The sequence below is a fragment of the Puma concolor genome, chromosome B4 (assembly GCF_028749965.1).
Source record: "Puma concolor isolate L17-30 chromosome B4, mPumCon1.1.hap2, whole genome shotgun sequence".
Classification (NCBI taxonomy): Eukaryota; Metazoa; Chordata; class Mammalia; order Carnivora; family Felidae; genus Puma; species Puma concolor.
Window position 1 is genome coordinate 102190062 of NC_141673.1, and position 14376 is coordinate 102204437.

The 14376-nt window shown below is 47.5% G+C and overlaps 1 protein-coding gene across 1 annotated transcript in view; it reads left to right on the forward strand.

Annotated features, from left to right (window-relative positions):
- Positions 1-14376, forward strand: part of VWF (von Willebrand factor) — a 139193-nt gene that overhangs the window by 118658 nt on the left and 6159 nt on the right. Inside the window, exons 43-47 of the mRNA XM_025930120.2 lie at positions 1987-2136; positions 6722-6832; positions 7740-7920; positions 8632-8672; positions 9180-9296. Coding sequence (XP_025785905.1) covers positions 1987-2136; positions 6722-6832; positions 7740-7920; positions 8632-8672; positions 9180-9296 — 600 coding nt within the window. The remainder of the gene's footprint in view (positions 1-1986; positions 2137-6721; positions 6833-7739; positions 7921-8631; positions 8673-9179; positions 9297-14376) is intronic.

Genomic DNA, 14376 nt, shown 5'->3' on the forward strand with positions numbered 1-14376 from the left:
GTTCTATCAAAGCTGGTGCTTTGTTAGGTGTTATGGGAGAAACGTAAGACTCTCTTATGATCTCTTATGATCTTGCTAGCATATGGAAGACAACAGTCCAGAAACGGAATACAATAAAGTGTCAAGGGATGGTACAGCTATTAAATGCAAATGGCAGTATTATGGGGACAGATCCACCAAGATGAGCTATCATGAGCCAGAATTGTCACAGGGAGACCTGGGCATAGTTGCAGTGGCTGGATTATTAAGGGCGAGTCCCAGAATGAATGCCAGAGAGAGGCCTCGATTATCTTTCCCTGGATGCTTCCTGCTTGCAGGGTGTCATTGCCTCCAGACTTTTTGGTGAATAGAGCATGGAAATGTATTTTTAAAGAGGATGAAACTCATGCATTCGTTATGATATTTTGGATTCCAATTCTATTCTAAGGTTTTACTTAACTTCTTCGATTTATACTTGTACCACTTCTAAGTTGCGGTTTCCTAGCATGATTAACATAATTACTTATTTGCTTTCTGTTACAATATGCCTATAATAATCTCAAAAATAACAATGCCAATATTATTGCTAACACGTTCTTTATCATAGGAATATAGCCCATCAGGGATATATAGTCAGAATACTGGGTTTTAAAGTTATTTGAAATAATTATTTCCCTTGTGTGATTTTCCCACTGCTCTAGTGGAAATATCTAGTTAATCAGATATTTCAGTGTGTTTTCCATTTTTAGGGGTTGCATTTACTTCCTTTTTTTTTAACATTTATTTATTTTTGAGACAGAGAGACAGAGCATGAATGGGGGAGGGTCAGAGAGAGAGGGAGACACAGAATCTGAAACAGGCTGCAGGCTCTGAGCTGTCAGCACAGAGCCTGACGCGGGGCTCGAACTCACGGACCTTGAGATCATGACCTGAGCTGAAGTCAGACGCTTGACCGACCAAGCCACCCAGGTGCCCCTGCATTTACTTCCTTTTTGGTTTGCTATTTTGTTATACGAAATACCATGGCAGAGTAACATATTTACTAATAATGCTGTAACAAATAGCCTTGAGCACCTGTCATTTTGTATTTTGGGCATTGCATCTTTTGAGATAGATTCCTGGAAGTGAATTTTTGGGTGGTAACATTTTCCAGCAGGCTTCTTGATAGAAGAATCAGGGGTTCCATTCCGTAAGTTCATTATACAGAAGCTGGAAGACAGAGTAGCTAAAGGACAAGGGCTTATAAATACTTGTACGGCTATGATATGAATGAGGGTGGAGACCTGTTCATGGCTTCAAAGGGAAGACTTGGGATTAATGTCAAAACTGTCATTAAGTGTCATGATTCCTTAGCGCCTCATTCCTACAGAGTAAAGTCTGAGTACTGTGTAGCATGTACATCCCAGGCTTTACATATTCTGATCCCAATCTACCTTTGTACTTTCATTTCCCACATCCCTTCTGTAGCCTATAGTTCTTCCGAGCAGGATCCCTCGTCTCTCAAACGTATTCCCATTCTCTGTGCCTCCTTGTTATGTGCGGGCCTCAAGGGAATACCCATTCATAGCCTCCACTCACCTCCAGTCCACTCCTGAGGGGAACAGAGGGCTATGTGTGGATGGGTGCTAAGTCCAGCGACTTTACTGGGTCTGAGGATTAGGGAACAGTTTTCTGCGTGACATAGGAGGGAATTAAATGCAGTTAAGGCAGTGATAAAACTGGATTAAGGCAGCCAGTGAGTTATTTCTGAGCCTGTGGTCCAAGAAGGACCCACCAGGGGCCCCTCCCAGGGTATGCCAGCCATGGCTCTCTAAGGCTGGTGGGCAAGGAAGGGAAGAGGAAACGTACTTGATAAACATCCCTCCAGGTGGGCAGAGACCATGTTGGCTTTATATATTGCTGTTTTCAGCACCTACGGCACCTTCCAACACATAGCAGGTGCTTACTAACCTCTTGTTTGAACAAATGGAATGAGCTTGCTCACAGAAGCCTTGTGTGTGTCTGCAGGTGTGTGTCCACCGAGGCACCATCTACCCTGTGGGCCAGTTCTGGGAGGAGGGCTGTGACGTGTGCACCTGCACCGACATGGAAGATGCTGTGATGGGTCTGCGCGTGGCCCAGTGCTCCCAGAAGCCCTGTGAGGACAACTGCCGGTCGGTAAGGGGCGCAGAGGGGCTGGGCATTGCCAGGAGCAATCAGGGTGGGAGGTAGGGGCGGGGGGATCCCAGAAAGGAGCAAGAAAACCCCTTTACTAATTGGACAGAGGACCCAATTCATAGGCTGAGCTGAGCCCATCAGTTTTCCTCCTGAGAAGTTAATCTATGGAAAACAAAGACTGAAAAAGTCAGATTAGACAGGGATGAACCCGGACCTGCAGAGCCATGTTGAGCTGCAGCCAGACTCAATAAAGACACGTGCAATCAAAATTTATGAGAAAGCAAAACTTCCTCCCAGAAGCAGTCTGCCTGCAATGAGGAGCTGGAACTGATGGGCAGAGAGAAGCAGAGACGGGGACTCATGGGACAAATGGAGAGAAACACTGTATGACCACTGTGCCCCCTTGCATCTCCTGCATTTCATTTCTGAGAGATTCCCTGCCTTTCCCATAAACCTGCTTTCATTTTAGCTAGCTTGAGTGGCTTCTGTTCTTTGCAGTCAAAACCCCCTGCTGATACACAAAACATTGGGTGCTGGTTTTATTAAAATGACCTCTAAGCAGCACTCTCTTACTTTACTTTTAAAAAATTTTTTATTTTATTTTCAAGAGCAAGAGAGACAGAGCACGAGCAAGGGAGGGCAGAGAGAGAGAGGGAGACACAGAATCCGAAGCAGGCTCCAGGCTCTGAGATTATCCGCATAGAGCCCGACGCAGGGCCTGAACTCATGAACCATAAGATCATGACCTGAGCCAAAGTCGGACGCTCAACCGATTGAGCCACCCAGGTGCCCCAGCAGCACTCTCTTGCAAGTTGTTTCCATCCCCTTTCATGGCCTATGGGAGGAGATGGAGACTGATGGGTTTCCAAAACTTAGCGTTCCCAGTAGACACACCTGGATACCACCGCATCATCCTCTCCCAAGGGTGCCTGGCAACACCGCTCCTCCTCAGTACCAGCAAAGCAGGTAGAGGCAGACAGACTGAGGAGACTCTCCCACTTTGGGATTCACACTTGGGTCCTCCCTTCCATCATCAAACCACCCACTTCCAAACCAGCATCAAGAGCATTAGCCTCATTGCTGTCGTGAAGACAAGCACAGGATATATGCACTTGTCTGCTTTTTTGTCATCATCATCTCCAGATAACATTAAAGGGATGATGATGATGATGATGATGATGATGATGATGATGATGATAATGGCCCTAAACCAGAATTTTACCCACAATTCTCCCTGCACAACCATTGCTCCCTTTTTTCTAGGGTCTGACCAGTCTTAACTGGCAAGAATAGAGTGCCCCAGAACACACAGGAGCCTTAGGGGCCGGCTACTGCAAGAAGAATTAAAAACTGAATTGGGACAGCAGTGATCATGTTTTCTGTACTGCAAATTATAAATGTGGTCTGAAAAATCAGCAATCTGTGTAGACACATTATGGGACAATGAAACTGGGAGCACCTCCAGAATCAGACTAAATTGTGGCTTTAGGAGCTGTGTTCTGAGGGACTAAATACAATGCATTATATTTTATTTGTCCTCATGATTCTCCTCCAGAAGGAAGAAGAGGTAGGGTTGTTCTTCCCACTTGCCAGATAGGAAGCAGGGGGCTAGTACAAGGAATGAAGTTGCCGGTAGTTTACAGCCCTTTGAAGCCAGTAGAGTGTCCTGACTCCTGGCCTGCAGCACTGTTAGGCTAGTATCTTGGCAACACCAGCAATGCAAGAGCCAGTTCGATCCAGCAAAGAGACAAAGCACCAGAGCTCCAGGCCTCCCACCTCCCATTTTAGCTACGGCAATTGTGCTTCAAGGGTTGGGCTGTTAGGGGTGCCTGGGTGGCTCAGTCAGTTAAACATCCAGCTCTTGAATTTGGCTCTGGTCATAATCTCAGGGTTTGTGAGTTCGAGCCCAATGTCAGGCTCGTGAGCTCGCACGCGCTCTCTCTCTTTCTCTCTCTCTCAAAATAAATAAATAAAAACTTAGAAAGGATTGGGATGCTAAATAAATTGGGAATTTATTTTCAGGGACATATCTGTCTTCAGATTGGGTGGATAGTAGATACACTTAATTCCATTCTTTTTTTTTTTTTTTTTTTTTTTAATTTAAATTCAAGTCAGTTAACATACAGTGTAGTCTTGGTGTCGGGAGTAGAACCCAGTGATTCATCTCTTACATATGATACCCAGTGCTTATCCCCAAAAGTGCCCTTCTTAGTGCCCATTACCCAGAAAACAAATAACCAGTGAAGAAATGGGCAGAAGACATGAATAGACATTTTTCCAAAGGAGACATCCAGATACACATGAAAAGATACTCGACATCACTCATCATCAGGGAGATACAAATCAAAACCACAAAGAGATACCGCCTGACACCTGTCAGAATGGCTAACGTTAACAACTCAGGAAAAAACAGATGTTGGCGAGGATGCAGAGAAAGGGGAACTTTTGCACTGATGGTGGGAATGCTAACTGGTGCAGCCACTTGGAAAACAGTATGGAGGTTCCTCAAAAAATTAGTTCCATTCTTTTTTTATACTTTAAAAAAATGTTTATTTTTGAGTGAGAGAGACGAGCATGAGTGGGGGAGGGGCAGAGAGAGAGAGAGAGAGAGAGAGAGAGAGAGAGAGAGGAGACACAGAATTCAAAGCAGGCTCCAGGCTGTCGGCACAGAGCCCAACATGGGGCCCAAACCCACAAACTGTGAGATCATGACCGGAGCCAAAGTAGGATGCTTAACTGACTAAGCCACACAGGTGCCCCAAATAGTTTCATTCTTAGTTGGGGAACCAGTGCAAACAGGCTGGAGAAGAGTAAGAAGAAGGGTGTGAGATGTACCTTTTGAGCAGATATAAGCCATAGGATTCGGAGGAGTATGGGAAAAGGAGAGATGACATATATAGGCTGAACCCCAGTTGCTCAGCAAGAAATGGGGATGTTGGAGGTGTGGTGGGAATCTTAGAAAGATGGCAGCCAGGAAATTTGGTGGCATGGTGCGAGAAGTGGGTGGGGTTTTGAGAACAAGGCCTCTGGTCTGGGAGTCAGCTAACATACTGATGACCACGTTTGCAGGTGAGGAGGGCAGCAGCAAACAGGAAGATTATGCAAATCCACATGACTCAGCACTCTGAGGGAGGCACACAAGAGTGACTCGAGGCCCTAAAGGGATTAATGACTGTCTTCTGTGCTCCCTTGAGGCTTTGTTTCTTTCACAGCGCTTTGTGTATTCTGCTTGTAGTGGACGGTGTCTAGATTGTATCGCCCTAATTTGTTGGCTCCTCCAGAGTATCTAGTACGTCATAGATGCCCCATGAACGTCTAGAATCCCAGCTGATATAGGACTGGGGACAGCTCCGTGGGCACTGCTATGACGCAGGTGGGGATGTAAGTAGGTCCTGTGCAGATGGTGTAAAGTTGAGCCAAGTCTCTGGAGTGCCCGAGTTCCCCCAGAGAGAGGCACTGGCATTGTGTGCATTTTCTGACTTGGCCCTGCTCATCATGAGTGTGCCTGTGGAGCAGAGCAGGCTGGGCATCCACACCCACCCTGGACAGCTGCCGTCATTCCTTGTCTTTCAAGGACAGAGCTCCAAAATGAAGCGTGGTCCTGGGTTCTCTTTCCTTGGCTCCCGGGACAAACACACGTATCAGTGATTTGCCTGTTCTTTGTATATGGCTTTGGAGTTTCAGGAGATTTCAGTCCAAGTTCCTAATGCTTTGGCCATTAAGATGTGCTGGCATGGGGCGCCTGGGTGGCGCAGTCGGTTAAGCGTCCGACTTCAGCCAGGTCACGATCTCACGGTCCGTGAGTTCGAGCCCCGCGTCAGGCTCTGGGCTGATGGCTCGGAGCCTGGAGCCTGTTTCCGATGCTGTGTCTCCCTCTCTCTCTGCCCCTCCCCCGTTCATGCTCTGTCTCTGTCTGTCCCATAAATAAATAAAAACGTTGAAAAAAAAAAATTAAAAAAAAAAAAAAAAAAAAAAGATGTGCTGGCAGACTGCAGGACACTGGTCTCCCTGGAGAGACACTGGTCTCTCCTTTCTGGGAAAGGTCAATCTGTGCACTTTCTTATCTTACTGGGCCCCATAAGCTGCTAGGTAATATCAAGCAATGGCCAGGGGAAACCCAACTCTGTATGTTGGTGAGAGCTCTTGGGATCAATGTGCTCATCTTGTATAGGTAATTATCTCTGTTACAGCGGAGACTAGATCCCAGGCATCCTGACCATTCCCTCCAGTAAATGAGGGGCCCTGGAGTTGGCCATGATAAAGATCAGGCCAGGTGGCTGCTGCTGAGTGGATTTTGGACTGTCTTTAATACTCCTGTGGACTGCATCTTGGTTTGAAATTGGAAGCTTTCAGAGGGCATGGTTATGTATCTTCAGCTGGTATAAGACCTAGCTTAGTGACTCAGTGGTTGGTGCCTCTTACCCACTTCTTAGCATGATCCTGAGGCTGTGGATGACAGAGATGAATATGTTCACTCCAACTGGTCTGTAAATCCCCAAGGCTCAGTGCACATACAGAGTAGATAAGAACACCTGTGTTTTTGCTGCTGGGCTGTCCTTACTCGCTGTTCTTTGTATTTTTCCAGGGCTTCACTTATGTCCTCCATGAAGACGAGTGCTGTGGAAGGTGTTTGCCAACTGCCTGTGAAGTGGTGACTGGTTCACTGCGGGGGGACTCCCAGTCTCACTGGAGGAATGTAGGTCTGGGGCCCAGGCTGGTAGTGCCTTACCAGCTTGGTTGTCCATTCTGTGGTCCAGTGCTGAATTCTCTGCCTTTTGGTTTTCCCATAGGGAGTTGCATCTGGCTGTGGTATTATCCAGATGTTGGCTGGGATTACTTTCCCCTTAGGAATAGTTGAGATTGCCTTAGACTTCCCATTTGGTGGATTTGGGGAGAGGCCCAGTTCCTTCCCTAAGAGTTTTGTGAACTCCTCGGGGATTCGTGTCCTCCTGTTTACCTGTGGATCTGAGGTCGACTTCCCCCAAGTGGTTGGTATGGGATGGCCTCACCATCCTGCATGTGTTGTGGGCCCACCACTGCTCCAAAGCCCCACAGGCTATAAGTACTGTTCTGCCATGAGTCGGGCCACTCATCCACAGGCCTGGAAGCCCCAGGGACAGATTGCTGGGCTGTAGGGGCCAGATGCTAGCATCCCTAGTCTCTTGCTTTCTCCCTGTAGGAGTAAGTGGGAAGTAGCTCCTGGCTAGGAAATGAGTGGAATTTCCCTTCTACATCCCCTCTGAGTCAACCCATGCTGCTGCTTCTTGGTCAGAGTGCCCTAGAGCCTCTGAGCTCAGCTCACATCCAGGGCTGAGGGTGGAGGAGAGTGTCCCCAGGCTTCCCTAAGGGGTTCACTCAGTGCTGAAGACTGTGTCTGTAGAACACATGGCTCTGAGCTAGGATCTTAGGATGACTTTGACCTGGACTTATTGAAAGACTTGGGATGAGCCCCATTCACTCACTCTGTGGGCCTTACCCTGTGGGTGGGATTTACATATTAAGCTGGGGCTCACCCCCAGAGCCCAGATCCTCACCCTGAGAGAACAGCACACCCCACTGGGCCCTCAGCCCAACCTTGCTCAAGTCTAATGTTCTAACCACAGGTTGGCTCTCACTGGGCCTCCCCTGACAACCCCTGCCTCATCAATGAGTGTGTCCGAGTGAAGGAAGAGGTCTTTGTGCAACAGAGAAATGTCTCCTGCCCCCAGCTGGACATCCCTACCTGCCCTGTGGGCTTCCAGCTGAGTTGTAAGGCGTCAGAGTGTTGCCCCACCTGTCACTGCGGTAAGGCGTGCGTCCAGGGGCCCCACCTCCAAGCCTCTCTTTCCACTAAGAACTCCTGAATTCTTTGTCTTTTCAGCAACTCGGGGAAATGGGCAGGATCAAACTCCTCGTATCTGTTCGTAATGCTTTTGTGGGAAAGCAAATACGATGAGAGAAATATTATAGTTTCCTAAAGGTCATCACTGTGCCCAGTGGTAGCTTTATATCATTCCACCTCCAGTTATTTGCCTGTGTGTGTTAGTAGTGGTAGAGCTCCCAAACCCCAGGCTTCTCAAGCATCCACTGTATTGCCTTTGCTGGGGAAAGGTGTTCCACCTTCCCACCCCCAACTCCACCAACAAAAAAAATAGCATCTCTCTCCACCACCTGCTCTGAATTCTTTGTGTGGTTTGAGCTTGGGACTTAAAGTTTCCAGAGTAGAGTTTCATTCTTTCAGAAGCCCAAGTGCCCTCCCACTCACACTTAAAGTGTGAACCATTTAAAAGGTTGTCCCTTGAGGCTGAGGAGGGGGAGGATCTTCTTACTGTGGGCGGCATGGTAGGACACAGGCAGCCTGCCCTTCCTCTGCAGGCCTGAGAGGAGTGAGGCCACTGTGGGACCCACAGCGCCTGGGGTGGGGTGGCGAGAGGGACTGCAGATGGAGGAGAGGGGTGCAGATGGGGAGGAGAAGACCCTGAGGGGATCAACCCTGCACCTTTCTCTCTCCCCCAGAGCCACTGGAGGCCTGCATGCTCAATGGCACCATCATTGGGGTGAGCCTTCTTCTCCAGGGCGAGTTGTGTGGGTGCCGTGGGAAGGATGGGCAGCTCAGTCATTTGAAGTGGAAATAAAAGGAAGCAGGGAGCCCTATCCCCCACTTTCCATTGCTTCCAGGGCTTCCAGGGCATCTGGCTGCCAGGCTCCCGCCATCTTGCTGACTCTGTAGGGCCTCACCTTCCGGCCCCCACTCGGGCTCCTGAGCATCTCTTCTGTGTGCAGAGAAGCACTCTGATGGCATCACACACATTTCAATCCGTCTCCCTCTCTCACTGCTCAGGCTCACTTTCTGGCATAAAAACTCTGACTTACCGTCACCATACTTGAGGTGGAAGGCAGGAATGGAGCGGGTCCCTGGACCCAGGAGGAGCATCAGGGTGATGGCTCATCTTGTGTGGGCAGCCGGGCCCCCTCTCCTAAGGCAGATGGCTGAGGTGAATGGGAGGGTCAGGGGCAGGGGGTTGGTGTGCTGGGGAGCCTGATCCTGGTGCCTCTGGTTTCAGCCTGGGAAAAGTCTGATGATTGACGTGTGCACGACCTGCCACTGCACCATCCAGGTGGGGCCCGTCTCTGGATTCAAGCTGGAGTGCAGGAAGACCACCTGTGAGGCCTGCCCCCTGGTAAGAGGGCTGTTAGGCACCCGGGTGATGGCCTGGGTACTTGTGGGACCCAAGCAATGGGACCTTACTGGAGTCTGTATATAAAGCTTTTGTTATTTTCTGACTATGGACAATATTTGACAGCTATAATGAAGAGTCTAGTTTTGGAAATTTAAACAAACACAATATTTGCAAGACTTCTGACGCCATATTTACAGTTCTTTATTGTTTTTTTACACAACATTTTAAGAAGCCATCATTGCCATTCTTTGAAAACATTAAAAATTATTTAACAATTATCAGACACTAAATGAAAAATTCTATACAGTATTCCTTAAAACGGATGTACGTCATCCCGTACCTTCATTATTGGGCACTGAATTGGCTGAAAATATTTCACCCTGTTTCTGCCAGGTCACAATGACTATGCTCACTCTGAATCCCTCCGAGGGTGGATTCTGAGAAGTGGAATCATCATTTCTAGTTAGCCAGATGAAAACCGGCATTTCCTTGTCTTCACTGTGACCCAGCCCCACCTCACGGATCTAGACCTAATGCTTCTTCCTCAAACTGCCGTCTGTGCTGGGGGCTCCTGCTTTGTTCAAAAACACAGTGAGTCAGACGAGCTTCTTGTGAGCCAGAGGCACAGAATAGAGTAATAGCACTTTCAGGCAGTGCAAGTGGAAGGCTTCCCCCCTCAACTGTGCAAGGGAGCAGGCAGGCTCTGGGGTGAGGCCGGGGAGGAAGGAGTCCTTCCTGCGAGGAGGAGTGTGGCCAGCCAGAGCAGGAGGAAACATCAGGAGGGTAGAGATAAAGGATGCTGGAGCAGGTCCCGTATACAGAGTGTTCTCCATCTGTAGAACCGTTCTTCATGGCCCTTGGCACAGAGTTATACTCTCAGTAGGGGCTTAGTAAAATCTATGTGGAGCGAATGAGTCTATAGGAGACACAGCTATTTTTTTTTTTTTAAGTAAAGGTGAATTTTTTTTTTAACATTTATTTATTTTTCAGACAGAGAGAGACAGAGCATGAACGGGGGAGGGTCAGAGAGAGGGAGACACAGAATCTGAAACAGGCTCCAGGCTCTGAGCTGTCAGCACAGAGCCTGACGCGGGGCTCGAACTCACAGACCGCGAGATCATGACCTGAGCCGAAGTCGGCTGCTTAACCGACTGAGCCACCCAGGCGCCCCCAGCTATTTTTTTTTTTAAATATTTTTATTTATTTTTGAGAGAGATAGAGCACAAGCGGGGGAGGGGCAGAGGGGCACAGCACAAGCAGGGGAGGGGCACGAGCATAGAGAGGGACACATAGAATCTGAAGCAGGCTCCATGCACTGAGCTGTCAGTACAATGCCTGATGCGGGGCTCGAACTTGTGAAACGGGAGATCACAGCCTGAGCTGAAGTCAGACGCTTAACTGAGCCACCCAGGTGCCCTGAGACACAGCTATATCTGATAGAATGATTCAGAGAACATTCCTGCCTCAATGAGGTTGAAGCTAATGAGGCACATATTTTTGCTTTTTGTTGCTGTTGTTAAATCCTAGTTGCTTCTCTAGGGTTTTGGGTGGTGTGTGTATGTATGTACGTGTAACAGCTCCCCTGGAACACATCTGGGCTTAAATAGGGAATTAAATAATGCTGCACGGAGTTTGTGGCATCTCTTCCACCTTGGATGTCCACTGACCTACAAATCAGCGCAGCAAGAGGTCCACACCAGTGCGGTCTTGAAGCAGCGCTTCCTAGAGGGGGAGCTACTAACTCCCTAACAGCGCCCTCTAGTGGCCAGAAGGTGGTACAGTAAAGTCTCTACATCCATAGAAATCCAGCAGTGGAATCAATCCAGTCTAGATACATATGTTTCAGTATTCTTAAATCCATGGCCCCTTTTGGTACTCTTCCTCCTTTCCTCCCAAATCCTAATATCACCCATGGCAGTGTACCCACTTCCTCCCTGTTGAGAACTTCTAGATTAGTCCTCCTTCTACGTGTCTCTCAACCTTTGCTGAAAACTGCCTCAGTTGTCCCCTTTCTAGCTCAGCATCCTTAACTGATCTTGCCACATGCCTCTGCCATGAAGGTCAGAGAGGTCTCCTGAGGGTGGGGAGCTGTGGTCAATAAAGTTTAGGTAGGTGTGCTTGAACTGCCTACATCAGACTCAAGTGTTAGTGTCACTGGAGATGTGAGTCCATTTCCTCCCCGGGAAGGCGGTGCTCATACCTTAAGGAGACCTGCAGAGGGTGGTTTGTGCTAGTGGATAGTAGACATGAAACTTAACAGGTGAAGGCCTGATGGAAGCATGAGGAAGAGAGGTCACCCTGACATGGAACACTGAGAAGGCAGCTGGAGGGGCACGACCATGAGCTGACCTTGAGCAGTGAGTTGAATGTAGAATAGAGGACCTTCCAGGGAGGGGAATGGGGACCAGACTGGCAGATAGAAGTAAGAGTTAGAAGAGGTAAGACTAGAAGGCTTTGAGCAGCCAATGCAATTTATGGAAAGTGCTATGGGACACAGGCAGGGCAATGTTAGGGGCATGAGTGGGCAGGGGCAGGACTTGTGGCTGCTCAGACCTACACAAGTAGACTGGCTGGTGGGAACTTGGCTGGCAGGCAGAGAAAGCAGTTGCTTCTGATTGGATGTTCTGGGGAAAGCCCATTCAGCACTGCCCTTCTGTGTGTGTGTGTGTGTGTGTGTGTGTGTGTGCGCGCGCGCGTGCGCGCGTGTGCATGTGTGCATGCATGGCATGTGCTTGCCTTTGGAACACACAGTACTGCCTGGCGTGGCCAGGAAGCCTTGCAGGGCTTGGGCAAGCCCTGTTACCTGGTGCAGCTGTATTATGCCTTACAGGACAGGGGACATGCAGAAGGTCTGTTTCCTTGTTTACTCCTGGAAGTGGGTCCTGTCAGGCTCCCCGTGCACCTCCCTCCCTTGTTCCCAACTCCAAAATCATTGCCCCTCTCCTAGTACCTTCCACCCTCTCCTCCTTTTCTTCCTGTTCTTTGTCCTACCATAACACCCTCTGTTTTTTCCTGTTCTTAGCTCAGTTGTGCCCTCTGCCTCTCTGGTGTGTGGGTTTTGTCTCCACCGCCCCGTCCCTTCACTTAGCAGTCCCCTCCTCCCTTTGTCCCCTGCCTACTCATTTCTCCTGTAAAGATTTTGTCCATTTTCCTCTCCTTGGGCCTGCTGAGCAGAGCGTGTTTCCTAGTCTCTTCTCTAACACTCACTGAAAAGAAAAACACCCAAATCTATGCTCCCACGAAATCCTGCCTAATTTAAGCCCTGTTTAATCTCCCCCTTCTGACTATAACCACCCACACTCACTCATACTGTTTATTCTCTTTCTTCCTGTTCCTTTACCTTGGTCCTACACCTTTAAGGTATTGTATGCTTCTGAAAACGCAGTTTAAAGCTTACAGTAAACGACAAACTGATGCCCTCAGACTCCAGCGGTGTCTTTCCCAGTGTGGAAGACTGTGTGGTGTGGGCCCAGTAGCTCTGATGCTGTGCTGAGCTCTATACTCACTCGCTTTCTGCACGGCCTGCTCCCTGATGACACACTGAGTTCAGAAGCTTGGTTTATGAGTAGCAAATTGCTTAAATTCATTCTGAGCAGGCTTAGCGACTCCTAACCTTGCCTGCTGATAGGGGCATTGAGCCCATGTGCAGTGCACAAGGGGGCATTGCAGAGAAGCCCGTGTTTTCTGTCTGAGGCTCCAAACTGACTGGCTAGAGATTCATATGAGGAAAACCTCGGGGCCCAAATGAATGAATCTCTAAGTGGTTATCACCAAATGAGGCAAAATGAGAAAAAGACTGAAAAAGAATGACATTGTGGTTGGTTTCTCATATAAATCAAGTTATTCTTTAAAAATATTGTGAGATTATGTTCTTCCTTTTTTTTTTTTTTTGGAGTGGTGGGTAGCATTAAAAGAGCTTTAATTTTGATGCAGTGATGAAGCAGCTGATGGTAGCTTTTTGATTTTTGTTTTATTAACATTGTTGAGAATACTCTTACTTTGCAAGATTAAAAGTGGTTGCCCTATGTTGACTGCTAAATCTGGGGGCATTTTTGCAAAGACTGTGAAATCCTGCTGTCTGGAGGCTGCTGCTTATTCCAATGCAGATATAATGAAGGACTGTCACTTAAAGCCACTGCCAAGGAGTTCCCAGCTCAACTCATCTCAGTGAGTGTAGGAGGCCTACTAAGGGCCAGGTGCTGGGATACAATGACACACAGCATAAACTGAGTTTGGAATTCACATGCTTCTCAGGGAGAACAAATGAAATTTTCAGATTGTGTTAAGTGTTATGGAGAGTGTGTGCATATGTTGTATGTTGTATCCTCTCTGAGGATTGATAGTTGAAATGATTACTAAAGGATGAGAAAGAGCTAGTCATACAAAATGTGGGGAAGAACATTCCAGGGAGAGGGAATAGCATACACAAAGACTCTCAGGTGAGGAGGTTGGCATGTTCACAGTCCTAGGAGATGCACAGGGGTAGATTGTTAAAAGCAAGGGGATGGTGGTAGAAGATAAGGTCAGAAAATTAGGAAGGAGCCATGTGGGGCCTTGTAGAACATGCTAAGAAGATTGGGTTTTATTCTAAATGCAATGGGAAGCCATAGAAAGTCTTATTTTTTCCAGGGGGAGATAGTTTACCTAAAATAAAATGCACAGATATAAAGTATATAGTTTGATGAGGTTTGGTAAATGGACAAGCCTGTGTAACCACTAAACTAGTAGTCGAGGAAGTGCAACTAAAAGGCCAATAGGGGAGAGAAAATGAAATTCTAAATAAACAACTTGATTAAACCAAAATACTATGGAAAAAAAAAAACATGGAACAAATAACAGAGAAGACAAAAAATAAAATGAATAGTATAATGGTAGATTTAAACCCAGCCATATCAATAATTTCGTTACTGAAATCATTGTAAATGGGCAAAACAAAATCCTGATAACAAATGGAGATTGTCACGCTTGGATAAAAAAGCAAGACTCAATCAGTATACTGTTTATAAGAGATGCGCTTTCAGTTTTATTTATTTATTATTATTATTTTTTAAAGTAAGCTCTATATCCAACATAGGGGTTG